Source organism: Salminus brasiliensis, chromosome 7 (genome assembly GCF_030463535.1).
Source record: "Salminus brasiliensis chromosome 7, fSalBra1.hap2, whole genome shotgun sequence".
NCBI classification, from domain to species: Eukaryota; Metazoa; Chordata; class Actinopteri; order Characiformes; family Bryconidae; genus Salminus; species Salminus brasiliensis.
The window spans coordinates 518,430-545,121 of NC_132884.1; the positions used below are offsets into that span (position 1 = coordinate 518,430).

General features: G+C 44.3%; 1 protein-coding gene across 1 annotated transcript in view; it reads left to right on the forward strand.

Annotated features, from left to right (window-relative positions):
- LOC140559711 (netrin-1-like) overlaps positions 1 to 26,692 on the forward strand; it is a 55,358-nt gene that overhangs the window by 24,304 nt on the left and 4,362 nt on the right. Inside the window, exons 2-5 of the mRNA XM_072683284.1 lie at positions 2,752 to 2,940; positions 17,799 to 17,948; positions 21,082 to 21,135; positions 26,469 to 26,543. Of these exons, the coding sequence (XP_072539385.1) occupies positions 2,752 to 2,940; positions 17,799 to 17,948; positions 21,082 to 21,135; positions 26,469 to 26,543 (468 nt within the window). The remainder of the gene's footprint in view (positions 1 to 2,751; positions 2,941 to 17,798; positions 17,949 to 21,081; positions 21,136 to 26,468; positions 26,544 to 26,692) is intronic.

Consider the following 26,692-nt stretch of genomic DNA (forward strand, 5'->3'; position numbering starts at 1 on the left):
TGTGTGTGTGTGTGTGTGCGTGCGTGTGTGTGTGTGTGTGTGTGTGTGTGTGAGACTGTTGAACTGTAGCTTTAAGCTTTATGGAGTGTTTATTATTCCTACCTTCAGCCAAAGTACAGCGTTCAGCCTTTCTTCATCTCTATCTGTGACAAGGTTTTTAGAGGAGCTGCCCTAATGTTATACACACACACACACACACAGACACACACACACACACACACACACACACACACACACATATGCACACTTTTACGTAAATACCTGATACGTTTCATATTGATTAATTTTACATATATCATTTTCTGTATGCAATACCAGTCTCACATCTATCATAGCTTTATTTGTGTTTAATAACAAACACAAATCCATATATATCATACAAATATATATATATACATATACATATATCATATATGTCCAAATGTTTGTGGACACCCTTTGTAATTAATGAATTCAGCTCCTTTAGCTGCTAAAGAAGTACTGCCAATACAATAGGACTTTCTGGAGACCATCATGTACCTTTTGGCACCATGCCTAATGCCAGGTGTGGGCTAGAGGGGTACCCCCCCCCCTCCGCTTATACATATGTGTGTGTGTGTGTGTTATACCATATCACTCTGTAATAATAAAGTAAAAGGCCGATGTGTATTGGATGGGTGGATCCACACACTGCAGTGCTGGAATCTGGGCCTGAATCCTCATTCTGTCTCTGTAGAAACTGAACTGATCAAAACCCTGAAGCTCTTCTTCTTCTTATTTTATTTCATACGATCAATCATCAGTTATTTACACAACACCCGCACACACAGAGTAACTACGGCACCACCCGCCAATTAGTCTCTATTCAGTGGTGTCACCTTACACACACACACACATATCTGTACATAGTTAGCAGACAAAACGAAAGAGGAGAGAAAGACAAAACTCATCTGGATCAGCTTTTTCCTTAAGCCTCTCCCTCTTATCTCACACACACACACACACACACACACACACACACACACACGCTGTAATATCTCCTAAGTGGACGTGTGTGAGAACAGCTTGTTTAACCCTTTTCCTGATGACGGCTTTCAGTACTGTTGAGTGATTGTGTGTGTGTGTGTGTGTGTGCGCAGGACGTTTTTGTGGTCTGGAAGAGCCCCCATAACGCTGAGCTGTTTTACACACTTTAAACAGTGTGTGTCATTCTCTCCCCTTTTACATACAGCAACAATAGAAACACACTCCAATCATCACAGAGCAGATACACTGATAAACCCCAGACTACATACACACACACACACACACACACACACACCGCAACATGAGGGAACACTGTGTGTGTGTGTGTGTGTGTGTGTGTGTGGAGATCACACAGAACTCCACAATTCTAAACACTGAGAGTAACTGGAGTATTCATACTGGATATTAATGTTATTAGAGCTTCATACTGGATATTAATGCTATTAGAGCTTCATACTGGATATTAATGTTATTAGAGCTTCATACTGGATATTAATGCTATTAGAGCTTCATACTGGATATTAATGTTATTAGAGCTTCATACTGGATATTAATGCTATTAGAACTTCATACTGGATATTAATGTTATTAGAGCTTCATACTGGATATTAATGATATTAGAGCTTCATACTGGATATGAATGTTATTTGAACTTCATGCTGGATATTAATGTTATTAGAGCTTCATGCTGGATATTAATGCTATTAGAACTTCATACTGGATATTAATGTTATTAGAGCTTCATACTGGATATTAATGTTATTAGAACTTCATACTGGATATTAATGTTATTATTCATACTGGATATTAATGCTATTAGAGTTTCATACTGGATATGAATGTTATTTGAACTTCATGCTGGATATTAATGTTATTAGAGCTTCATGCTGGATATTAATGTTATTAGAACTTCATGCTGGAAATTAATGTTATTAGAGTTTCATACTTGATATTAATGATATTAGAGTTTCATACTGGATATTAATGTTTGTAATGTAATAATTGGGTTAGCCAGAAGGAGCATGTTTTAGGGTGCTGTTAGTGTGTGTGTGTGTGGTGTTATTGATGCGCAGAAGGCTCTGTTGTGGTCTTGTTAGTGGGTGTGTGTAACAGTGGTGTTAGTGATGAGGGCATGGTGTTAGTGATAGTCTAGTGTGTGTGTGTGTGTGTGTGTGTGTGAGTGGATCAGTGTGAGATCTGGAGCAGAGAGGTTAGTTCCCTGTAGCTCCTCGGCCTCATTAACAGCCCGGCTCTCAGCGCTGGGAAACTCCTCCTGAGCTCCAGCAGGATTAGATCCCTCAGCCCTCCTGAGACCGGCTCTCAGAAGTTCTGCATCACTCCTAACGCTCCCACCCAGCCGTACCCTCACCTCCAACATGTGTGTGTGTGGTTTATTATGTTTATTGGTGAAATGTGTGGGTTTGAAAAGGTTTGTTTAAAACATTATTATTATTATGATTATTATTATTATTAGTAGTAGTAGTAGTAATAGTATTAGTAATAGTATTATAATAACAGATTATTTGTAGATATTATTTGTATTATTATTATTATTATTATTATACATTTTTTTGGTATTATTTGTGTATTTGTATATATATATATATATATATAGTGTATATCCTGAAGCCTGTGTATATATTTAGACTGTGCTTATACTCGGTTGTATTTGCACCCACCTTGTTTAAAAGTGCTGTTCTCTCTCTCTCTCTCTCTCTCTCTGTCTCTCTCTCTCTCTCTCTGCAGCCTGTAACTGTAACTTGCACGCCCGCCGCTGCCGCTTCAACATGGAGCTGTATAAGCTGTCAGGGAGGAAGAGCGGAGGAGTCTGCCTCAACTGCCGCCACAACACAGCGGGACGCCACTGCCATTACTGCAAGGAGGGCTACTACAGAGACCTGTCCAAACCCATCTCCCACAGGAAGGCCTGCAAAGGTACAGCAGGGTGGAGTAGGGCAGGGCGGGATGGTGATGGGGCGGGGCAGTGCGGGGCGCTCCTCGTTTGTCTGTTCATACTGCGTCTTACTCCTGCTGGCTCGGAGACGTCAGGGACGTGTTCCCCTGCTTACTGACACACTGGACTAAGTGGCCAGCAGTGTGGTGTGTCGAACACACTGGGGACGTTTTTATTGAAGGCTATCTGCATAGTGCTACTGTCTGACCAGTACCTCCACAATCTCCAGATCAGCTGCAAAAAGATTTTATTCCAGGTCATTTTGGAGCGTTTCTCTTGGTCTGTTCATCATGAAATTCTAAAACAGTATAAAGAACAACTGGTTTCAAATATTTTAAAAATGGTAAAAAATTAAAAATGGAGATTCCTTAAAACTTTGTTCTGATAGTAACGATAGAGACTTCATAAGACATGCCTAAGTGTTCAGTAATTTACAAAGCACTGCTTAAGTATTCATAAAGAATGAGTGTGGATTTATTAAGCTGAGTGTAAATCATATGAATATTATAGAGCATTATAGAGCGCCCCCTACGCTTCCTGTAGTGTATTACAGTCTGTCAGAATGAGCGTGTGGATCATATGAACGTTATAGAGCATTATAGAGCGCCCCCTACGCTTCCTGTAGTGTATTACAGTCTATCAGAATGAGCGTGTGGATCATATGAACATTATAGAGCATTATAGAGCGCCCCCTACGCTTCCTGTAGTGTATTACAGTCTATCAGAATGAGCGTGTGGATCATATGAACATTATAGAACATTATAGAGCGCCCCCTACACTTCCTATAGTGTATTACAGTCTGTCAGAATGAGCGTGTGGATCATATGAGCGTTATAGAACATTAAAGAGCGCCCCCTACGCTTCCTGTAGTGTATTACAGTCTGTCAGAATGAGCGTGTGGATTATGAAACATAATCTGTTCATAAATATTCACGTTCAGCTTTAGAATTGCATTATTAAATGCATATGCTTGTGTTATGAAGTCCCTATGTAGGAAGCCTTCAATTAAAGTGCTGCAGTAGTGTGTTCGGCCGTCCCTCTGTATTACAGTGATATGGGTGAACAGGATGGTAATATAACTGTGTTTCTGCACCACACTTAACATATCACCCCTGCCTGTGTCTCCTGAAATGGGAGAGGATGTTTGTGAAAGCTGACCCCTGGATGTAATTCCTACTGCTGTTATTATTATGATCTAAATTAAAATAATAATTAAAAATCAGTATTTTCTATGAATGATGAAATAACTGCTATAAAGCACACAAGTGACACGGTCCGGAGAGTGAGAAATGAAAGGGGGACTTATATACGAGTCCTTAGGGATCACTGGGTTGAAAAACATCTGTTGAACATTTTCTGTGAAATCTTCATGAAAGCTCCTCAGAATGTGAAGTGCAGCTGCTGTTTTCAGACAGAGGTTTTAATAACGTAGAATGAAGACTTTCGACTAGATTTTGGAGGAGCATTGCTGTGAGGATTTGATTGCATTCAACAACAAGATAGTTAGTGAGGTCAGGATGCTGGATGATGATCACCACCCCAACTCATCATCCCCAACTCATCCCAAAAGTATTAGATGGAGCTCCTTCACCATCATTCCAGAGAGCACAGTTCCTCCACTGCTCCTCAATGCTGGGGGGCTTTATACCCCTCCTCTAGCCCACGCCTGGCATTAGGCAGCATGGAGCCAATAGAGTCATGATGTTGATCTGCTGCAGTCCTATTCTATTGGCAGTACTGAATTGGAGCTGCATCGTCCTGCACTGCTGTGTTAACTCTTTGTCAGTTGCTCACAGGGCACAACTGCATTCCCAGGCAGTTCGGTGTTGGGAGGGGTGTGTGTCTGTGTGTGTGTGTGTGTGTGTGTGTGTGTGTGTGTGAAGGGGGGGGGGGTTATGGTTCTAACACTGAGTAATTTGGACTCATTCTGTGTGTGGGGGGGGGGAGGCTGACAGGACAAGGCAAACAAACAGAGGAGCGGAGGAGGTGTGAAGAGAACCAAGTTACAGAGCAGATGAGTGAGAGGAACAGGGGGGGGGGGGTACACAGGGGGGAATTAACGAGAAAAAAAGGAGAGAGAGAGAGAGAGAGAGAGAGAGTGGGGAGAGAAAGAGTCTGAGAGAGAAAGATGAGAACGCAAGAGCGAAAGAGAGAGAGAGAGAGCAAGAGCGAGCGAGAGTAAGAAGAGCAGGAGAGAGAAAAGAGTGAATGAGTGAGAGAGGGAGAAAGAGAGAGAGAGAGAGAGACCCTGCAGGTGTGCAGCTCGTACCTGTGCACTCGGCTGGTAGACGCAGGGTAAAGAGGAGCTGTAGGCTGCAGGAGTTAAGCAGAGGTGGGTCTGGGGGGTCTCGGGGTCTCAGAGTTCTGGGGAACCCATCAGCCCTCCTCTGAAAGCTGAAGACCCCGTTTGGCCAAACAGATAAATAGATAAATAAATCAGTCCATCCATCAGCACAGGCGGAGCCGGGAGGGGGGTGTTTTTCTCTCGGTGGGTGGGGGGTGGTGGGGGGGGTAAAGCTGAAGACACAGTGTTTATTTTCCTGCACTGCTGCCCCCCCCCCCCCAACCCCTCCATCAGCTCCTTCTAAAGCTGTACCTTAACACACTTCACACACTTCAGCCCTACACACACACACACACCACCTCAGCGTGGAGGATACTGCAGTACTAATTCTGCTTTTACTGAAAACAGTTGTTTTCATTCATTTCTACTTTAACTTTATATGTAAATATGTAAATCAGTCCAGTTCTGATTGGCTGCCTTGTATTGTGTTTTAAACAGTGTTACAGCATGCTATATATTTGTACAGTGTTATAATGTTGGTGTTATATAGAGTTAGTGTTATATAGTGTTAGTGTTATATAGTGTTAGTGTTATAGTGTTGGTGTTATATAGTGTTAGTGTTACATAGAGTTAGTGTTATATAGTGTTAGTGTTATATAGTGTTAGTGTTATAGTGTTAGTGTTATATAGTGTTAGTGTTATATAGGGTTAGTGTTATAGTGTTGGTGTTATATAGTTTTAGTGTTTAATAGTGTTAGTGTTATAGTGTTGGTGTTATATAGTGTTAGTGTTATATAGTGTTAGTGTTATATAGTGTTGGTGTTATATAGTGTTAGTGTTATATAGAGTTAGTGTTATATAGTGTTAGTGTTATAGTGTTGGTGTTATATAGTGTTAGTGTTATATAGTGTTAGTGTTATAGTGTTGGTGTTACATAGTGTTAGTGTTATAGTGTTGGTGTTATATAGTGTTAGTGTTATAGTGTTGGTGTCAAAGTGTTGCTGTTATACAGAGTTAGTCTTATATAGTGTTAGTGTTATATAGTGTTAGTGTTATAGTGTTAGTGTTATATAGTGTTAGTGTTATAGTGTTAGTGTTATATAGAGTTAGTGTTATATAGGGTTAGTGTTAGTGTTATTTAGAGTTAGCGTTATATAGTGATAGTGTTATTTAGTTTTAGTGTTATATAGTGTTATATAGAGTTAGTGTTATATAGTGTTAGTGTTATATAGTGTTAGTGTTATAGTGTTAGTGTTATATAGTGTTAGTGTTATAGTGTTAGTGTTATATAGAGTTAGTGTTATATAGGGTTAGTGTTAGTGTTATTTAGAGTTAGTGTTATATAGTGATAGTGTTATTTAGTTTTAGTGTTATATAGTGTTATATAGAGTTAGCGTTATATAGTGTTAGTGTTATATAGGGTTAGTGTTATATAGTGTTAGTGTTATATAGAGTTAGTGTTATATTGGGTTAGTGTTAGTGTTACAGTGTTATATAGTGTAACAGTGTTATATAGTGTTGGTGTTATATAGTGTTGGTGTTATATAGGGTTAGTGTTATATAGTGTTAGTGTTATATTGGATTAGTGTTACAGTGTTATATAGTGTAACAGTGTTATATAGTGTTAGTTTTATAGTGTTGGTTTTATATAGTGTTAGTGTTATATAGTGATAGTGTTATATAGGGTTAGTGTTAGTGTTATATAGTGTTATATAGAGTTAGTGTTATATAGTGTTAGTGTTATATAGTGATAGTGTTATATAGGGTTAGTGTTAGTGTTATATAGTGTTATATAGAGTTAGTGTTATATAGTGTTGGTGTTATATAGTGTTGGTGGTATAGTGTTAGTGTTATATAGTGTTAGTGTTATATTGGGTTAGTGTTACAGTGTTATATAGTGTAACAGTGTTATATAGTGTTAGTTTTATAGTGTTTGTTATATAGTGTTTGTGTTATATAGTGTTAGAGCGTGTTATAGAGTGATGCACTGCAGTCTTTGGGTTCATCATCAGTGTGCAGATTTACAGGCAGATTAATGAGAGTTCAGAGGAGTTACAACCCCACACAACCAACACCTCCACTCCACTGACACTGACTCTCTCTCTCTCTCTCTCTCTCTCTCTCTCTCTCTCTGTCTCTCTCTCTCTCTCTCTCTCTCTCTCTCTCTCTCTCTCTCTCTCTCTCTCTCACCCGACTCTCCTGTCTGCCTGGAATGCAAACACACATTCATCATCTGCCTGTGAGCCCTCATGCTGCGTCTCAGCGCACGGCGGGAACGTCTTCTCCCCTCTTTTTGTTCGGCCATGTTTTAGAGGTGTAGGACTTGATTCTTTCAGTGTCCCGTTCCTCTACTGCGGGGGGCTGAGGGGGGTGCTGCTCCAAATGAGGCGTTTCAACTGCTGTGTTTCATTCACACCTACACACACACACACACACACACACACAGCCCTCAGAAGAAGAACTGGAAAGTTGTGTTAATTGTGATCGTCACACACAGAGCAGATCAGATATGTCAGGTAAAGACTTCTGCAGGTATGTAGAGCTCTCCTCACCTGTCTAGACGGCAGGCGTGGCGGGGCTGAGGTGTAAGAATTACAGCTGTAGAACACACAACACACACCTGAGCAATGCAGCAAGGGGAGCACCTGCCCCCCCCCCCCCACTATAAATTGTTATATAGTGTTGTTATATTACGTTTTACAGAGTTATAGACTGTTACATTGTATCAAGTAATGTAGGGTCAGTCTTATATAGTATTACACAGTGTTGTCGTAATAGTGTTATAGCGTGTAATAGAGTGGAATAATGTTACAATGTGTAATAGAGTGCAATAGAGTGTTATACAGTGTGTTATAGAGTGTAATAGAGTGTTATACTGTGTAATAGAGTGTTACAGTGTGTTCCAGTGTGTTATAGAGTGTTCCAGTGTGTTATAGAGTATAATAGAGTGTTATAATGTTATAGAGAGTTATAGAGAGTTATTAAGAGTTATAGAGTGTAATAGTGTGTAATAGTGTGTAATAGTGTTTTACAGTGTTATAAGATAAGATAAGATAAGATAAGTGGGGAAATTCTCAGTGTAACAGCAGAAAGGGATAGCAAGACACTCAGTTACAAAAATTTAGATAAATAATTTACACTATATACACAATAATATATTTATACAGTGGAATAGAGTGTTATAGAGTGTTACAGTGTGTTATAGAGTGTTACAGTGTGTTATAGGAGAAGTAATAAAGCACGTAGTTTAGACTTTTGACTGTAGTGTGTGTTAGCTATGTTAGCGCTGTGGGTCCAGTTTAAAACAGAAGAAGCAAAATTTGGACACCAGACCTGTCTTAGCTGATCTACTATATCTGGGGCAAGCGGAAGATTTGTACATTTGTACATTGTTTGCTGAACCATTCCCACACAAACAAACACACACACACTCAGACAGATGGATGAACAAAAACACAGAGAATTCTCCTTCGAAGTTTAGAGAAATTCCCAAACCTCATCCAGGATTCCTTGTGGGCAGGATGTGTGTGAGGGACTCGTCTGATTCTGTTAGCCCACATGCGTGTAAATCACGCCTCCAGGCAGCGTCTCTAAACTCTAAACGCTGCTCCTCTGAGGGATTCCTCTCCTGCAGATTCCTCTCGTTTTTTTCTGAGAGCGCGATTCCTAATGCCTGGGAAAATCCTCTCCGGCCTCGGCCTCGATCCTCCGAGAAGCACGGCGCTTCATTAGCTCTCTCAGAGCAAAGCAAGGCATTTTCACCAAACTCGCCGGGGAGCAGCGGGTTCTCATTTCTGAGTTTAATTGCAGCGTCCAAAAATAAATGAATCATGAAATAAAGTAAAAGTACGATTCAGAGCCGTCTCTTTTTATTTTTTATTTATATTATGGAGGAGAAGTTTAGCTCAGAGTATCATGATTGATCATTGATCTTAGATCTAGTCGATCAGCCGGGTCGTGTTCGGTATCAGGAGATGCCAGGCTAACATTGCTAACAAACACTGGACCTGCTAACAGTACTGCTGACAAACACTGGACACGCCTTTAAAATGTCATTAACTGTATGTTCTACATTCACAATATGTCCAAATGTTTGCGGACACCCCTTCTAATGAATGCATTAACCTACTTAAAGCTGCACCCATTGCTGATGCAGATGTGCAAATGCACACATACAGCTTGTCTACTCCCTGTAGAGAAGAAGTACTGCCAAAAGAATAGGACTCTCTGGAGCAGATCATCATCATGAACCTATTGGTGCTCCATCCAGTGCTTTTGGGTGCACTCTTGTCGCTAAATGCAATCAAATTCTCACTGCAATGCTCCAAAATGCAGAAGAAGCTTTCTTCCCTGGACAGTAGAGACAGTTGCTCCAACCAAAACTCTTTTTAATACCCTTGATTTCAGAAGAAGCAGTGAATGAGTAGGTGTCCCAATACTTTTGTCCTGATGTTAAATGAGTTAATCAGTGTAACATCACTGAGAAATCACACACACACGTAATGGTCGATAATGGGTGTGTGAGTTACTGTGAGGAATGTTATATAGTATGTGGTAAATCATCACTGCACTTTAAGCCTTATTTGAGTTAAATGATTAATTTATAGTTAAATTAAATTAAATAATTTACAGTAATGGTGGAAAATCAGCTCTAACGAGGGCCGTTATGCCAGTCACACACAGCTCTGCAGCAGGAGGAAACACTTTGGCATTTTTTCTGGCCTGCAAATGCTGGTGTGTGAGTGTGTGAGTGTGTGTGAGGGTGTGTTCAGTTCTGTACTGTATATGAAGACTATATTCTCGATACAGAAAGGCCCAGGGTGTCTAACGGCTCTGCAGATTGATGCCGTCATCCCTCATAAACTCTACTGTAAACACGCTCCGGCTCGGAGGGGTGCATCTCGTTCTGGTCCCGGTGGGCCGCACTCGTTACGCTGAATTGGGGGAAACTTGGCCTGTTAGCCCAGAAACACCAACCACTTTAAACCTGATTGGATTCAGTAAATGAGGCGTTCTGTTTGAACGCAGCTGAAGTCACGCTTAGATCACTGAGGTGTGGGGCCACCCTGTGGAACGCTCTCCACGCCGACGCTGCTGTGAGTGAGGGTGAGGGCGAGGGCGAGGGCGAGGGTGGGCTGCAGAACCTCCTCAGCACGCTCTTTGATAAGAAGCCCGGGTCTATAATGTGAAAACCATGTCCTGTCTGAAGGCGGAGTCTTCAGGCGGCGGCGAACGTTAAAGAGAATGACTTCACTTTCTGATTGGATCCCATAGTTAAGCTAATCGCCTCTCTCGTTAGAGCCTCTGGTTGCCATGGATACACAGCACACATACACAAACAGAGCGTTCACCTCCAGCAGCCCCTTTGAGTTCACATCGTCCACCGAAGGCAAAAGCTAAAGCGTCTTAATGTGCTTTGATGTGACCGAGTGTGGCCGCCTGAGTCACCCTGTTTAAATCATTACCTGATGACCCTCCTCACATCAGACACGATCCAACCTCTAATAACGTCTTTCAGAGATGTTGTTTCACATGATCTCACTTTTATTATTGAATTAAAGTGTTAAATCTGTGCTTCAGCCAAAAAGCTGACCCCCCCCCCCCCCAATCCCACTTACCCCATCTGGACCTCGGAGGCTAATGTAGCTAACAAGTAAAGGAAGCTTGTGTACACCATATGTCCAAATGTTTGTGGACACTCCTATCAATGGGTACATTCAGCTACATTAAGGTGTGCCCATTGACACATATGTGCAAATGCACACACACAGCTTGTCTAGTCCCTGTAGAGAAGAAGTACTGCCAATAGAATAGGACTCTCTGGAGCAGATCAACATCATGACCCTATTGGCTCCATGCTGCCTAATGCCAGGCGTGGGCTAGAGGGGTATAAAGCCCCCCAGCATTGAGGAGCTGTGGAGCAGTGTTCTCTGGAATGATGGTGGAGGAGCTCCATCCAGTACTTTTGGAATGAGTTGGGGAGTTGGGGAATAGGTGGGGTGGTGGGGTGGTTCAGAAGAAACAGTGAATTAGCAGGTGTCCCAATACTTTTGTATACCTAATACTATGCTAATTTCTAACTGCTTGCCTAAAGACTCTAAAGGACTATTGGACTTGATGATGTGGTTCCAGATTCTGGTGTGTTGTGTGTTCTTACTCACTATTATCTGTAAACATGGACTGGCGTACATTAGCAGAGCTAAACACAGAATCAGCATGAACTGAGTCAGTAATTCACTCCAGGTTCTAGATAACAGTGAGTCATACAGTGTCCAAAACCACATAACTAGGTCTACTAGAGATTACTGAACCCTTTGTGTCTCAGGTCTGAGAGTCATGCAACTAGAGTCCGATTTGAATCATGAGTCTGTCAACATTTAAGAGGAGTCAAATTCGAGTCACGAGTCAGACATGTAGATGGAACCTGAGTCAAGTCGTGAGTCAGACATACAACTGGAGTCAGAGGCAAGTCACAAATCAGTGAACATGCATAAATATCTGAGTCAGTCTGCTACTGGAGTCCTGAGTCGAGTCACAGTTGACAAGTCAGCCTGGAACTTGAGTCCAAGTCATCATGAGAAGCTTAGGCGTGAGTCCGAGTCGGTCCGGATCAGTTATCATGCAAATCCAGTCAGAGTCGCTGACTCCGGTCCTGTCGTATAGCTGCTGGGAGTGAGCTCTGCTCAGGCCGCGCGTCACCGTGGAAACTATCCAAGCTGAAGAAACGGGCTGAAACCAAACCCTGTTCTCTCAGAGCCGGCCGCTTCTCCCAACAGCAAGACTTCAGCTCCTCTTTGGAGAACTTCCACCCAGCCAATAAAAACAGACGCGGGTCTTTAACAGGAACCCAGCTAAGAGCTGACAGAGGGATGGAGAGAGGCCGCTATCTCTCTCTCTTGCTCGCTCACGCTCTCTCTCTCGCTCTGTCCCTCATTTATTAGCTTCAGAAACGCAGAGGGCCACTCAGAGCAAACTCTAATTACTACAATACCCAGCCCCGGCGGCTCTGGCCCGACCCCAGCAGCACACAAATGATCCCCTGGCTCGCGCCGCGCCGCTTTAATGGGAGAGAGGAGTTCAGACTTCAAACGCCAGCTTCATGGCAAACGATTGGTGGAGTTGGAACTTCTCACGTTGTGTAATCTGCCGGGGTGGAGCTGCTGCAGGCGGCCTTCTCCGAAATGGATTCCACTCTCTGGCTAACCGCTCACATTCCTCCGTGTCTATTTGATTCCCCGTTGACCGACATCTTCTTGTTTTGAGTTTTTTTTAAGCAAGGAGCTCGTAAGCGCCCGACCTCCACTCTTTTTGGGAGAGAGACGTTTACGGGAGGTCACAGCTTCAAAGCTGCAGGTCAGTTGAATTATCCAGAGGAAGACTGGACTGAAGCGAGGCCTCCATCTGAGCAAGAAAACTTAAGATTACACCTCTTACATTTTCTTGAATAATACCAGACTCCTACACTATATGGACGAAAGGATTGGGACACTGCTCATTCACTGTTTCTTATGAAATCAAGGGTATTAAATAAGGTTTCTGCTGCTTTTGTTGGAGCAGAAGACTTTCTACTAGATTTTAGAAAGTGTTAGTGAGGTCAGAATGTTGGATGATGATCACCACCCCACCTCATCTCCAACTCCCCAACTCATCCCAACCCATAAGTACTGGATGGAGCTCCTCCACCATCATTTCAGAGAACACAGTTCTTCCACTGCTCCACAGCTCCTCAATGCTGGGGGGCTTTATACCCCTCTAGCCCACGCCTGGCATTAGGCAGCATGGAGCCAATAGGGTCATGATGATGATCTGCTCCAGAGAGTCCTATTCTATTGGCAGTACTTCTCTACAGGGACTTGGCAAAGCTGTGTGTGTGCATTTGCACATCTTTGTCAGCAATGGGTGCAGCTTAAAGTAGCTGAATGCATTTATTAAAAAGGGTGTCCACAAACACTTGGACACAGTGTCTGTATAAGAGTCCTGTTCAGTTAAGCAGGGTAATGTGACACAGGCCGGCATATTTAAGCAGCTGTAGAATTTAAAGGGTTAAACATCTTCGGTCTGGGTGTAGGAGCCACAGGGGCACTTCCTCTTCACTGCAGTGAAAGTGATTGAGGGTAAGAGGAAGAAGAGCAGTGCAGGGAGCGTGGCTGAGATCCGTATCTCCCTCCGGTTCTCCTGAGGAGCTCCAGCACTTCAGCTCTAAGTGGAGCACCACTTCACCCACTTCTCCCTGTCTGCACTATCTGGAGCTGCGTAGATCTTCCTCAGCCTGTCCTCCAGTCCACGTGTCGCTCCTGCAGTGAAAGTCAAAAATCTAGCTTTCCAAACGAGTGACTTGAGTAGAAGAGGAGAAAAGTAGCAGCTCTAAAAAACGACTTCGGTACTGAGTAACGTCTAGAACCGCAGTTTGTGTTCATCCAGCCTCTCAGCACAGTTTTCTGTTCCAGCTTAAATAATGTGGCCTTTACTTTCATACTTCATTCCATTTCTACTCATTTCTTTTATTTATTATTTTTTCTTTTATTTTAGTTTTTTAATGAACATTTACTACATAAACAAAATTACTAAATATTTTTAAATGCATTTTCTTTTAAAACAATAATTAAATATTAACACATATTCTGTATTTTTTCTGTTAAAATCACCTAATTGTTTGTACACATTCACTTTCATTAATTATTAAAAATGTACATTTAGTAAAAAGTAAAAATCTGATTTGTGATCAGATTTCAGATGTCTGAAAATCAGATTTTTAAACATTTGTTATTAAATATATAAATATAAATCTAACATTTTCCGTATAGTTGTTTTAATTAGACTTTAAGACTTCAATCTGCTGTAGATTTTGGGAGGGTCTGAATTGGAGCAGGTCCCCGGTGGGCCGTTAGGAGCCGTGAGTTAAGGCAGAAGGAGACTGAAGGAGAATTTACTGACTGATGAGATCGGGGGCTAATTACTACACAAGCTTTAGCACCCTCTCCACCGGTCTGGAGCAGATAAGGAAGAACAAAGTGTTTCCACTCCGGTGGAGATAAGAGGCAAACCCTATCTCAGCGTCTCACACAGATAACGGGTCGAGGGAGGAAAGCCTTCTCGCTGCACCTTCCCTAAACCTCAGGACCTAAAGTTCAGACCAGAGGTTTGGAGACATGAACTCGGAAAAAATCAGCAAAATCCTAGTTTCTCTGAGATCAAAGACAGTCAAATGTTTATTAACATTAAAACAACAAACAACAAACGAGAGAGACTCTTACAGGAGGGAGGAGTCTCAGGACATGTGATGCAGTAAATTATGATTTACTTTTAATAATTAATAATTAAATTATTATTGCAGTAAAAATGATGTGGTGAATCAGTCTCAGAACCAACAAGAAGGTGATTAGGACCAATCACACCTTTTAGAAATGGTTCTAGATTTTGTTAAAAAGGTTCCACTCTGGTAGAACCGTGTCTCAGGCATCAGGCAGCGTCTTCATCACCATTAGGTGAAGAACTTTCTGTGAGGAGCTTTTATTAGAGCTTCAGACGTCTGCTTCCTCTCACCTCCACTGTAGAACCACAGCTCTGACTGGGGAAGGTTATCCAGAACCGAGTAAACCCCCACTCCAACTAAATCTTTTCAGATCCAGAATTCCCCTCTTTCACACGTCACGACTTCATCATCGTGTCAGGGTTAAACCGAGCGTCTGGAGCGAGCTCTCGCGCTGTGTTCTCGCCGAGCAGCTTTGACCCATTTGTTTAAGATCAATCAGCGCTGATCTGTTTTATGGTTCTTTACAGGCGTTCATGGAACATTTGTGGTCTGATGCGGAGTGTAGCCAATTTAGGCTTAATCGTGTCTCGACTTTGATGACTACGAGGCGACAACTGACAGGATGCAGAACAGCAGCGAGCCCGACTAACACAGGCTTATGGGGACTAGGCAGCGGCCTTTAGAGGTCTAGACGTGTTTCTGAGCGCTCGGTTTAGGTTCCATCATTGGGTCTGTGTAATTACACAGTTACTCACATCATTAATGACATGGATGTTCTGTATCGTTGGGTCAGAAGCAGCAAAACAGAACTGTACGCAGACCCGTCTCTCTCCTCCTCTGCTTGCGAACGCTAACGTGGTCCAGACTGAAGTTTCCACTGCCACCTCTAAGGGCTAAGCGTGGCACACAGTGTGGTGCAGTACCTGATCCAGGGCCCACTATATTCATTTAATCAGTCAGAAACAGGCCTGGAGTGGTTTCAAAGCTGCTGCATTTGATTCGAGGGGAAAAAAACAATACTGAATATTTGCGGAATAACTTTTATGTAACCACCCACCGCGGGGAAGCACAAAGCCAAAGCCGACTTGAAAGAGGCTCCCAGTACAAAGGCAGTGGAGAGCGCGAGGAGAGGAGCGTGGAGCATGTGGCGAGGAGCAGACCTCCCATACAGAGCGGAAACACGACACACTCTACTGGCGTCGGCACAAAGCTCTGAGCAGAAAAAATCAAACAGCTAATCAGGATCATTATTGCGGGAATATCCTGTTTTTGCGGAACATGTGCTTGGAAGCAGCCTTCCCTCCTCTTCTTCTGGAGTTCTGCTGAAGGAATCACAATCAATACTGTCTGATAACGGATAGCCCATGATGCTGGAACTCTCTGGGGGTTGGGGGCTCGTCCACATGTGTCCGAAAACACATTTACTGAAGTTTTCCAGACATCGGTCAGAGCAGAAACAGCACTATGACTGATCAGCCATTCCAGTAAAACCACTCACCTGATACTGTGTCGCCGAAGCAGCTCCGACCTGTCACAGCACGAACTCTGCAAGACTTCTGAGCATCAATGAGCCTTGGTCACCCTTCCTTGGAGCACTTTTGGTAGGTGCTGACCACTGCATACGGGCAGAGAACACCCCACAAAACCTGCCTGATGTTCTGTAGATGTTCTGACCCAGTCATTGTCTAGAACATCACAGTCTAGTTCTTGTCAAAGTGTCTTAGATTCTTACGCTCGTCCATTTTTCCTGCTTCATCACCTTCATCACCTTACGTAGATCCACCCCTGGAAAGACTGGAGACACTGGACCCAGATCAGTGTTCTTCACTTCAGCTGCAGTGGTGTTAATCTTATGGCTGATCAACTCAAATAAATAAATTAATAAAAGGTGATAGAAAAAGACCTCAGTTCTGACCTGAAAGCAGATCAGCTTATACATTCGTTTGTGGGAGTTGTTTTTATCATAACAATACTAATAACAGTAGTGAGTGCAGGGGTCAAGGGGTCAACATGTTAATGTTTTCATTGCCCTGATAAAACACTTTTACTAAGGCTGTTCTTCTCTGTGTAATGCTAATGCGTTATCCCCATGTTAAAACACTAACCACAAGCTAATGTGCCGTCCACAGACCAACCAATCCTGGGTCACACTGGCACACATGCTGCGCTGAATGACCACCCAGAAGGGGGCCAGATACACACAATAATTATGACATTAAAACAGCAATATAATGATCATTATAATATTAATCATTAATATAATGATTGTTATTCTTATAATAATATGGGATATTATGGGATATATATAATAATATGTTATTATTATTAATAACTTATTCATAATTCATATTGCCATTGTGTTTACATTAAACATATACCAAACCTCTCTCAGCGGACAGCACCTTTCACAATCACCATCCCTTTAAAACAGAGCTACATTATATGGACAAAAGTATTGGGACAGCTGATCATCTATTGTTTCTTTTGAAATCAAGGCTATTAAAGAGCTGATCCTGCTTCCGTTGGAGCAACTGTCTCTACTGTCCAGAGAAGAAGACTTTCTACTAGATTTTGTAGGAGCATTGCTGTGAGGATTTGGTTGCACTCAGCAACAAGAGTGTTAGTGAGGTCAGGATGCTGGATGATGATCACCACCCCACCTCATCATCCCCAACTCCCCAACTCATCCCAAAAGTACTGGATGGAGCTCCTCCACCATCATTCAAGAGAGCACAGTTCTTTCACTGCTCCACAGCTCCTCAATGCTGGGGGGCTTTATAGGGTCATGATGTTGATCTGCTCCAGAGAGTCCTATTCTATTGGCAGTACTTCTTCTCTACAGGGACTAGACAAGCTGTGTGTGCATTTGCACATCTGTGTCCATAATGGGTTCAACTTAAAGTAACTGAATGCATTCGTTAAAAGGGGTGTCCACAAACTTTTGGACATATAGTGTATGATAACAGCGTTAATGTGTTACTGGTACAGCGCTGAGGCCTTCCTGTGCATGTCACTGCAGAACGTGCTGTAGGGAGAAGGATAAAGACCTGAGTGTGAGTGTTTGTGTGTTTGCATGCTCATTAAAGAAACACCCCGCACAGCCCTGCCGCGAGCTCACACACTGTCCTGCTCTGACACCACGTGTACCACCCTTCACTGTGCCTTCAGCCCTCTCACCGAGCTCCAGCCCCTCCTCTCACTATAGCTCACCTATGCTTCCTATATGTACTGTGTGTGTGTGTGTGTGTGTGTGTTTCTGCACACGTGTGTTCTCTTACCTCTTGTCTCCTGTTCCTCGCAGCCTGTGATTGCCATCCCGTGGGGGCCGCGGGCAAAACCTGTAACCAAACCACAGGCCAGTGCCCGTGTAAAGACGGCGTGACCGGTATCACGTGCAACCGCTGTGCTAAGGGCTACCAGCAGAGCCGCTCACCCATTGCCCCCTGCATAAGTACGTGGACCTCTCATAACCACCTTAAAAAAGACAAGTAGCAGTGCTTCCCAAAACCGGTCCTAGAGTACCCCTGTCCTGCAGGTTCTAGTGTTCTGATAAAAGGGTTCTTTACATAGCTGGAAAACGTTTGCAGAAGGTTTTTTATATAGAACCTTTCTAAATGGTTCTGTTTAGTACCAAAAACCCTTTTTCGTGCATCATGCCAGTGATCATGCTGACCCATCAAACACCAACAAACACTAATGTACATGGGTTTGGTTGTTTGATAGCTGTGAGAATCTAGAGCATAGAGAACAGGTTTATTTGGGGGTTCCATTCACATTTTACAGGCAAGCGTTAGAACGCTGATGTTGCTGGAGAACACTGTTGTGAGAGCATGCTCTGACTTAGGTTCCTAAAAGGTTCCTGGCTTGCACATTCCAATACCACCCTTCTGATCGGTGTTGAACCTCTGGACTTTGTGGAGTGTCCTCTCATTTACAGACACGGTTCTCAAACTCAACCTCCCAGATGATCTGGCTCAACTTGCAACACATAGAGATAAAGCTGGCATGGCCAGTCTAGGTTCTAGAGATCTACCACCCTGCAGACAGTAGCTCCAGCCTGATCCAGGCGATGAAGATCTGAATATTAGAGCCAGGCGTGTTGGATCTAAATTCTCTGGAACCAGGATTGGGCAGTTCTGGGATAGAAAAGAATCTGTAATGTTCTCTAGAGAATTCTTCTATGTGCATCTCTCTGAAGAACCCTTTAGAAGCTTTAGAATTATACGGTACTCAGATAACTAACAAACCCCTCCTGAGCTTAAGCTCCATGGAAAGCAGAAGTGTGAGGCACGGCATGGGTACTCCAGGACTCCAGGAGTTGGGAACCACAGGTTTAGGGATTTTTTAAGCAATGCAGTTTTTACAGTGTTCTCCAGGAAAGGCTGGAGGCCAAAACAGCAGGTTCAGTTTCAAGTGGATCGGGTTAAAAGACCGAGCCCAATCCTCATTAAGGTTTGATTGCTGGGTTGCCGCCTAAGTAATACCTTAAGTGCAGAGCCAGAGCAGAACGCCAGTGGCACATCATTATTGTTCGTAGTGGTCTTTGGTGAGACAGGCCAATAAACGACGTCCAAGCCAACAGATAAACAACCAGGTTCCACTCAGTCCCAGTGTTCCAACAGTGTTCCAACAGTAATGCAGCTGGTATGGCAATGAACTCAGCCAGGCCTTGATAAGCAAAACCACCCCGATTTCATCTTGGAAGCAAATGGTTCAATTGGTGCTTTTGTCAATGAAACAACTCTTGGAAGTCAAACAGCGCTCTGAGAGACACGAGTCACTCTGGAGACCCTCCTGGCAGGGAGCGCAGTGGTCTAAAGTAAATCCTTAAACTCTCTGGAATATGATAGGTTTGATTTTCCTGGGAAAAGTCGCATGCACGGATGTGTGAAACTTGGAACACCCGACGTCCTCGTGATTTAATGGTAGGGAATTTGGTTTCACTCATAATTGCAAAGTAATCTGTGTTTGTTTTATTAGGCCACATTAATTGAATCCACTCTGGACATTTTGAAAAAAACAAAACATTTTGGAAGCGAGCTGGTGTCAACCCGGCATCCAACCAGCTTCCAGCATGCTTAAAGCCCTGAACTGGAAACTCAAGAGTACAGTCGAGAGAGAATCCAGTCGCTCCAGGAAAACACCACAGAGTAATGGGCTTTCCTAGCCGGAATACCGCTGCTCAGTCAGCTTTGCTTCAAAAACGTTTCATGAATCTAATATGGGACCATAATAAGGACCATCCCATAACCTTTTGTTCATTGGCAAAGGCACCCCGCTCCTTAACGACCTTCCTTAGTTCCAGGCTTTAGCTGAGTCATTGCCTAACATGTTTATGAGACCTATTTGAGCACAGATGGACGATGAAGATGATTAAATTCGATAAGCACCGCTTTTGACAGAAGACTTGATTCTTTCTTTCTTCCTTCCATCCAGGACCCCCCCTCCCCCCGTGCATGCCCACCAGCTCCACCAAGCACCTGCTCACTCCTTTAAAAAGCTCCTTCTTTATGCCAACAGATATCTTCCTCTCTCAGTGTTTAGTCTTGTTCCAGTCCTTTGTTTTGTCCCGTTGTCTCTACTTCCCCCGCATTTCTTGAGAATTTCTGTGCCAACGTGAGTCTAAACAAGTTGTACCACCAATGTGATTTCTCTTGCTTTGAAGAATATACTGCCCCCATGCATGGCTTTAGTAAGTGTAACTTCCTCCCAGTGTGAACCAACCAATGGAAAGAGGGACGAAAGAATCAAGTCTCTTCAACTTAAACAAATGCAGGTGTTCCTCATGGATCAATGCTAGGTCCATTTTGTGTTTTTCAGTAATGCCTAAAACTCCTCCGTTAGGCAACTCAAACATAACACTGACTATGCACTGAGCTCGGAGCGCATGGAACTGAGCATCTAAGCAATGCTATGGGCGATGAAGCCTAAGCCTAGACCTATAAATGCTGTTTATAAAGTATTATATGGCATCATTAATAACTTACATTGCCTTGCATGTACACTTAAAAATAACAGACATACATGACTACTTTACAATATTATAAATATATGTAACACATAGTAGAGTATTATTTCAGGTCATTACATTACGAAATTATTAATATATTTAGCTGTATAAAGTGTTCTACTTGTAGACTTATACTTACTCATCGGCAATTACTAGGGACACATACATAAGCACTAAATAACTCATTATAAAGCAGTATTTGAGTTTTTCATTAAGTAAATGACATTTTGTTGACCTTAAGCTAAAGTGATGGACACTAGTTTCATTAATAACAGCATCATTCACAGATAATGGAACTGATAAGGCAGAGGACTAATTAACTCTCTCTCTCTCTCTCTCTCTCTCTCTCTATATATATATATATATATATATATATATATATATATATATAACTCTCTATATATAATACACTGTTCATAAATGCTCGAGTATTGCTTTATAAACACATTATTCAGTGCTAATGTGTGTGCTGTGAAGCTCTTATGTTGGTAACTATAACAAATGAAGTCTTACGCCTGATCTCTGTATGTACGGGGTTTTTTTGTGCTAACTCTGTGTTCTTTGTCGGAAACAGAAATCCCGGTTGCGCCTCCCACCACCACGGCGAGCAGCCCGGAGGAACCGGCAGGTGGGCACGTTTGTTTGTGTTTTACATCACAGCAGTTCAGTTAATGAGGAATGTCAAATTAGCATTCTGTGTTGACAGTGCTGTATATTTCATAGACCTCGAATCAGTATGCATCTCTCTCCGCACTCCACATCCATCCAGCCATCCACATGTGGCTTCACGGAAACCCATTTCCGAGCCCTCTACGCCTTTTGCTTCGCCACGGTTCATAAATTTTGAATCAATTAGCCACGGCCTGGAGCTCTCGCCGCTTTAATCTTTAACTCCGACTCCAATTAATTGGTCTAAGTGTCTCACAGTGGGGTGTTGAAGTGCTGCTGCACTGGGCCTTGTTCCTGTTGATTTGTTGATTTTATTATTTTCTCATCTCATGATCCCACAAGTGGGATTTGACTAATCTGGGAGAGGAACGGCTGAACATTTTTTTGGGGGGGAAAATATCTTCTCCCCTAGATTAGCTCCCCCGACATGGTTTTGCTCCCAGTGCGCTCGACACCACCAGGCTTAGAGCGGCGGAACCTCTCAGAATTAACTTCCAGTGTTTGCCAAATTTCTCCACTCATCATTAGATATTAAAGCAGCGTCTGCAGGGGTGAGCGACGAGCTTGCACAGCTGTGTCAATCCAGACTTATCAGACCATCGCTTGACTTATTTATCAGACGCTTCTTCTCCTGCTTCTGATCGGGTTTAAAAGGAAACGTTAGCCCGGCCGGGAGCGAGCGGACATGTTTGGCTCTTGTTCGTGTGGAAAGACGTTCTTGCTGAAGAAACGCTCGTCATTCTCACGGCGGTGGAATCCTGGCGTGCGAGAAATCGCTGCAGCTGTTGGCGGAGCGTTGCGGGTTTCTAATGCTTCACTGACAGATAAGATTGACAGCAGAGCTGCTGGGACTCTCTCTCTCTCTTTCTCTCCAACCCCCAACAACCCCCTCTCTCCCCCTAAATCTTCCTTTCCCCCTGAGCAAACCCCTCGAACCTCCCTCTTCCCACTTCTCACATACGTTCCTCACTCATATCTTCACTCTGGTCTCAGCGTTTCCCCCCTTCTCCGCAGTTCTGCCGTTCTGCTGTTCTGGATTGGCTCTGATTGGAGCTCTGAGGTTTTGTCCGCCACGCTTTAGCGCTCATCACTGATGATGGGGCAGTTCTGTATTGTGAAAAACTGTTTTCCCCCTAAACTGCAATCAATTCCAGATTGGGCAAGAAGGTGTTACAAGCCAAGCCTCTCAAACCAGCGTGTGCTTACATTCAGAACAGCATTCTGGTGCTGGGATATAACCCAGAAACCCAAGTGGAGTTAGTTTTACTGCACCGCCTCGCTCTCGGCTTTCAGAATTCCACTCTGATTGGAGCTCAGGAGTTTTTGACTGGCAATACTACCAGGGTAGAGGGTATTTCCCTCCAAAGCACAATCAGTGCCACTGACCAAGATCTAAGAATCAACAGCATGGACACATCAACTGCTCGGGCAGGAAGGAGTTACGAGCCAAAATCTTTAAGATGCCGATCTGTTACTCATCTCAGAATGGGAGGAATTCCGCCCGGTTGGCACAGAGCGAATATATAAAGTGAATCCGTAACTCCAGCATGATTATCTGCAGAGATCTTTGGGAAACGTTAAAAAAAACATCCCTGGGTTGGAAAATAACGCCTGACCCAGAACTAGAATTTTCACTGCAGTAATCAAACTGGAACAGTGAGAAGCGGCTTTACGACTGGAACGCAGCGTCCAGTCAGACGTCCATTCTTTCTGAAAGCGACGCATTCTGAAGAGCTGATTGAGCTTGGCGGACGGGAACCCTGACTCGCAGCCCTCCGAATGTTTAACCCATCTGGGTCGAGGGCAGCTGTCCACGGAAACTCCAGCATTCCAAATCAAGCCGAGAGAAAGGTGGCGTGCGCACACACACACCCACGCATATTTGAGTGGCCCCGTCAAAACGGGGTCTCGGGACCACCCAAGCTCCCCGCTATGAGAATGCATACATTATCCCATCTCTCCGACCAGCACACCTCATGATGGAACAGAGTGAAGAACATGATCTCATCCAACATGATGATTGCAAACAGATGTGCTGCTCTTATCAGGGCATCTCTCCACCCCGTCCTTCCCCTACCGCCACATACACGACGAGAGAGGGCGAGGGACAAAGAGACACAGAGACAAAGAGAGAGAGAAGTCAGAACTTGTGGAACAGGTGCCTGGATTAGTTTAACCTGGGCCGTAATCGCTGACACCATCTGTGATTTCAATCCAGTATGAATCTGCAGGGTGTAGTTTTTGCAGTCTGACAGTAATTATTGTGGCTGGATTTGAATCCAGTATGAATCAGACAGTCAAATCCCAAACATTAGATTACCGAAAGTCTGATGGAGAGGGAGCGCTGGGCCACATGCTGAAGTGGAATGCAGGGCGAATATCCCCGCCGGCTCGGCTTAGAGCGAACACATTGTGAAGCAAGATCACTCTTGGATCCGTCACTCCTGAAGCACCAAGTCTAAACATAAAGGAGAATATCTCCGATCATCGGCGGCTGGAAAGGAAGCAGCCAGACGATCAAAGTGTTTTCTCGAACATATTTCTTTTACAGCATCTGTAAGAAGGTCGAGAGAAAGAGCGGTCCAGAGCGGTATTGTACTCAGGTCCCGTCATGAATACGAAAAGCTCCCGGGTAATTTATGGCTTCTTTACCCACGTCTCCCAGCCTGAAGGAGCTGAGGACGAGCCAGGTGTTTTGTGTACTGTAAAGAAGATCATCCAGCCTTGTTCTCCTGCCATTAGAACGGTGCCTTCATGCCCTGCACAAAAACAAAGCCCTGGAGCAGGAGCTGCATGCACTGTCTGCTGTGTTTCTCAAACTGTCAGGATGCAACAGACCTCTGCTCCTCAAACCGTGAAAAGAAAAGAGAGAGAGAGACAGGGCGAGGGGAGGGACGACAAGGCTCCGGTTTTGGAGAAGGTCCAGCACTCCATTGAGAGTGTACTCCAGCAGGAGTCTGGGGCTCCGGCTATAATCTAATTACATGCTTTATTTGCAGCAATTTGTTTCTCAATCAGTCTCATTGTGCGGAGAAAAAGCCTTCCCCCTGTGCGCTCTTTCACACCTCGTTGTTACAGTTCCCAGATCAGCACTGGGGGGTGAAACACAATGCCTGTCGCACCGCAGGCCCAAAGGAAACAGGCCTGGGGTCAGCCCGAGATTCCTTTTGGGCTCAGTACAGTGTCTGGTTGTCTCTGGCCAATGAAAAGCCCCGCAGGGGAGATTGTCCGTGCTTTTCTATAGCTGGGGAAATAAATGCTGAATCACACAGACTCACTGGACCGAAAGGTTGTTCTGCACCCGATCTCAGTATGCACGGCTTTGCTCGGAGACCAGGGAGACCAGAGAATGTGTCCACCAATGGCTCTCACAACAGGGGTCTTCCACAGTCAGCTTGTAGCTGGTGCCTTGCTCTCTCATTCCCGCAATGTCAAACAAGCCTTACCTCCATGCTCTGACACCCAACCACTCTCTTGTTCTCGCTCTCCGCCGCTGCCAGCAGGACCCGACTCAATCTCGCAAAGCTCTTCAGCCGAGGCGAGAAAAGCAGCCATTAGGGCAACACCTCCTTCTGGGAGAGCGCTGTGACAGCAGCTCGAGCTAAACCCACTTCCCCTCGCTTGAGAGGCGGCACAATCGCTACATTTGTCCGGCCGGTGGGGGACTCTGAGCTTCTCAATGGGAATCTCTGGGTGCTCGTCGCATCCCGCGGACTTGCGAGTGAGAACTGAGGGCCATCAAAGGAAAGTATCACGATGCCATTTAATAGGGTTATGGGAAAACAAAAGCCGCTCTCTTGATAACGTCCATTTACATGGAAATCAGGCTGCCGCTATATGGACTCAATTCAATTTCACCTAGGTTGTCGTTTCGTAGCCATTTGCTAACGTACTCTACTCGCGCTCCGTGCTGATTCGGGGTTTGTGGGACACCCTACAACTCCCCCCAACCTTTTAGATCTTCCTCCTTCTTCAGCCCCCATCCCCCCTACACGAGCCCGACCCTGGAACTACTCCTTTTCTCGGGCATATTTTTCTCATGCTGCCGTTGTCTGGGCAACTTCTTTCAAACAGAGAGAAAAGGGTCCCTAAAGGAAAGTGAAAAGCAGGCATGGAGTGAGGGTCGCCAAAAAACAATGAAGTTTGTTCATATGCAGGCGAGCTGAAAGGACCTCCAACCCCTTAGCGAAGAGTGCCGCCCCCACCACCCCTTCATCCATCTACTAAAAGAGAGCCCATGTCAGTGTGTGAGGTGGAGGGAATGGGGCAACCGATGTCAGAATTAAACTGAACTTGTTTCAAATGTTGTAACCAGCAGTTCTTTGAAGCGTTTCCTTTGGGGCGCCAACACGTACGTTGCTCATCACCGGCGCTCGGCGGGTGCTGGTGGATGGGATTTATGTGGATTTATTTTTGTAGTTCTTGAGTTGTGTTTATGTTAAAAAATAAAAGTTTTTTCAGGGGGCTCAGGCATCATCAACTCTGCTCGCTCCTTGTCTAGACTTGAGGAGGTTATCTCACAGGATCTAAAAAAAGCACCCAATACAAGGATTATTGGGGGTAAGAAAAAGCCACATATCTATTTGTCTTCGGCTCTTTTGTGAGGTATTTATTTTTGGACACCAAAAGGCTTTTTTTAACACTTCACAGGCCACTAATTTTCCCCCTGACCTCCCATTGTGCTGCACCGACCCCCAACCTACATTGCCACCTCCCTGGGTGCTGAACCAATAAATGCCAAAGGTTGAAATGGCCCAAGGGGTCGAGAGGGAGGAGGGGCTGCGGGGTCGAGCAGACGCAAGGGTTGAGTTGACAAGGTGGTGGTGGTGGCGGTGGGGGTCGACCCGTAGGCCTTCCTCAGCCCTATGGTGGTACTTTGACAGTGAAGAGAGGGGGGCGAGAAATTAGCATGGCGCTACGAAAAAAAGCACTGGGTGGCTTGAATGCTCTTGGCCCCAGAGGTCTCCCATCAGAGCAAGGGAGGGTCCAGACATCCAGAGAGCAGAAAGAGCAGGACCTTTTGTCTGTTGCTTTCTATAGGACTGAAGGTTCTCTCTCCGCTCAATGGCCCACAAGCCTCTATTAGAGCCACTCAACTGAAGGGGGGCAGATGGGTGCAGCGTGAAGCATGGGCTCCCAAGATAGACGAGCTGTTTGGAGAAGTGTCTCTCTCTCTGTCACACTCTGTCTTTTCTTTTCTTTCTTTCTTCAGCAGAATGCATTTTAATTCGCCTATTCTCTTGCCCTCTGTCTCACTCCCTCTCTCCCTCTCTCTCTCGCTCTCAAACACAGACTGCGACTCCTACTGCAAGGCATCCAAAGGAAAGCTGAAGATCAACATGAAGAAGTACTGTAAGAAAGATTATGGTAAGTTGTGAAGTTGGCACAACGCTCACACAGACAGACAAGAGTGCGGGCGGCTAAAACCCCGTGCCCTCTGCTACATCTATATTCCTCATCTGAAGCCCAAGCCTCGAAGCCTTCGGTTCCCCAGGGCACCCTCAGCCTCGCTCCAT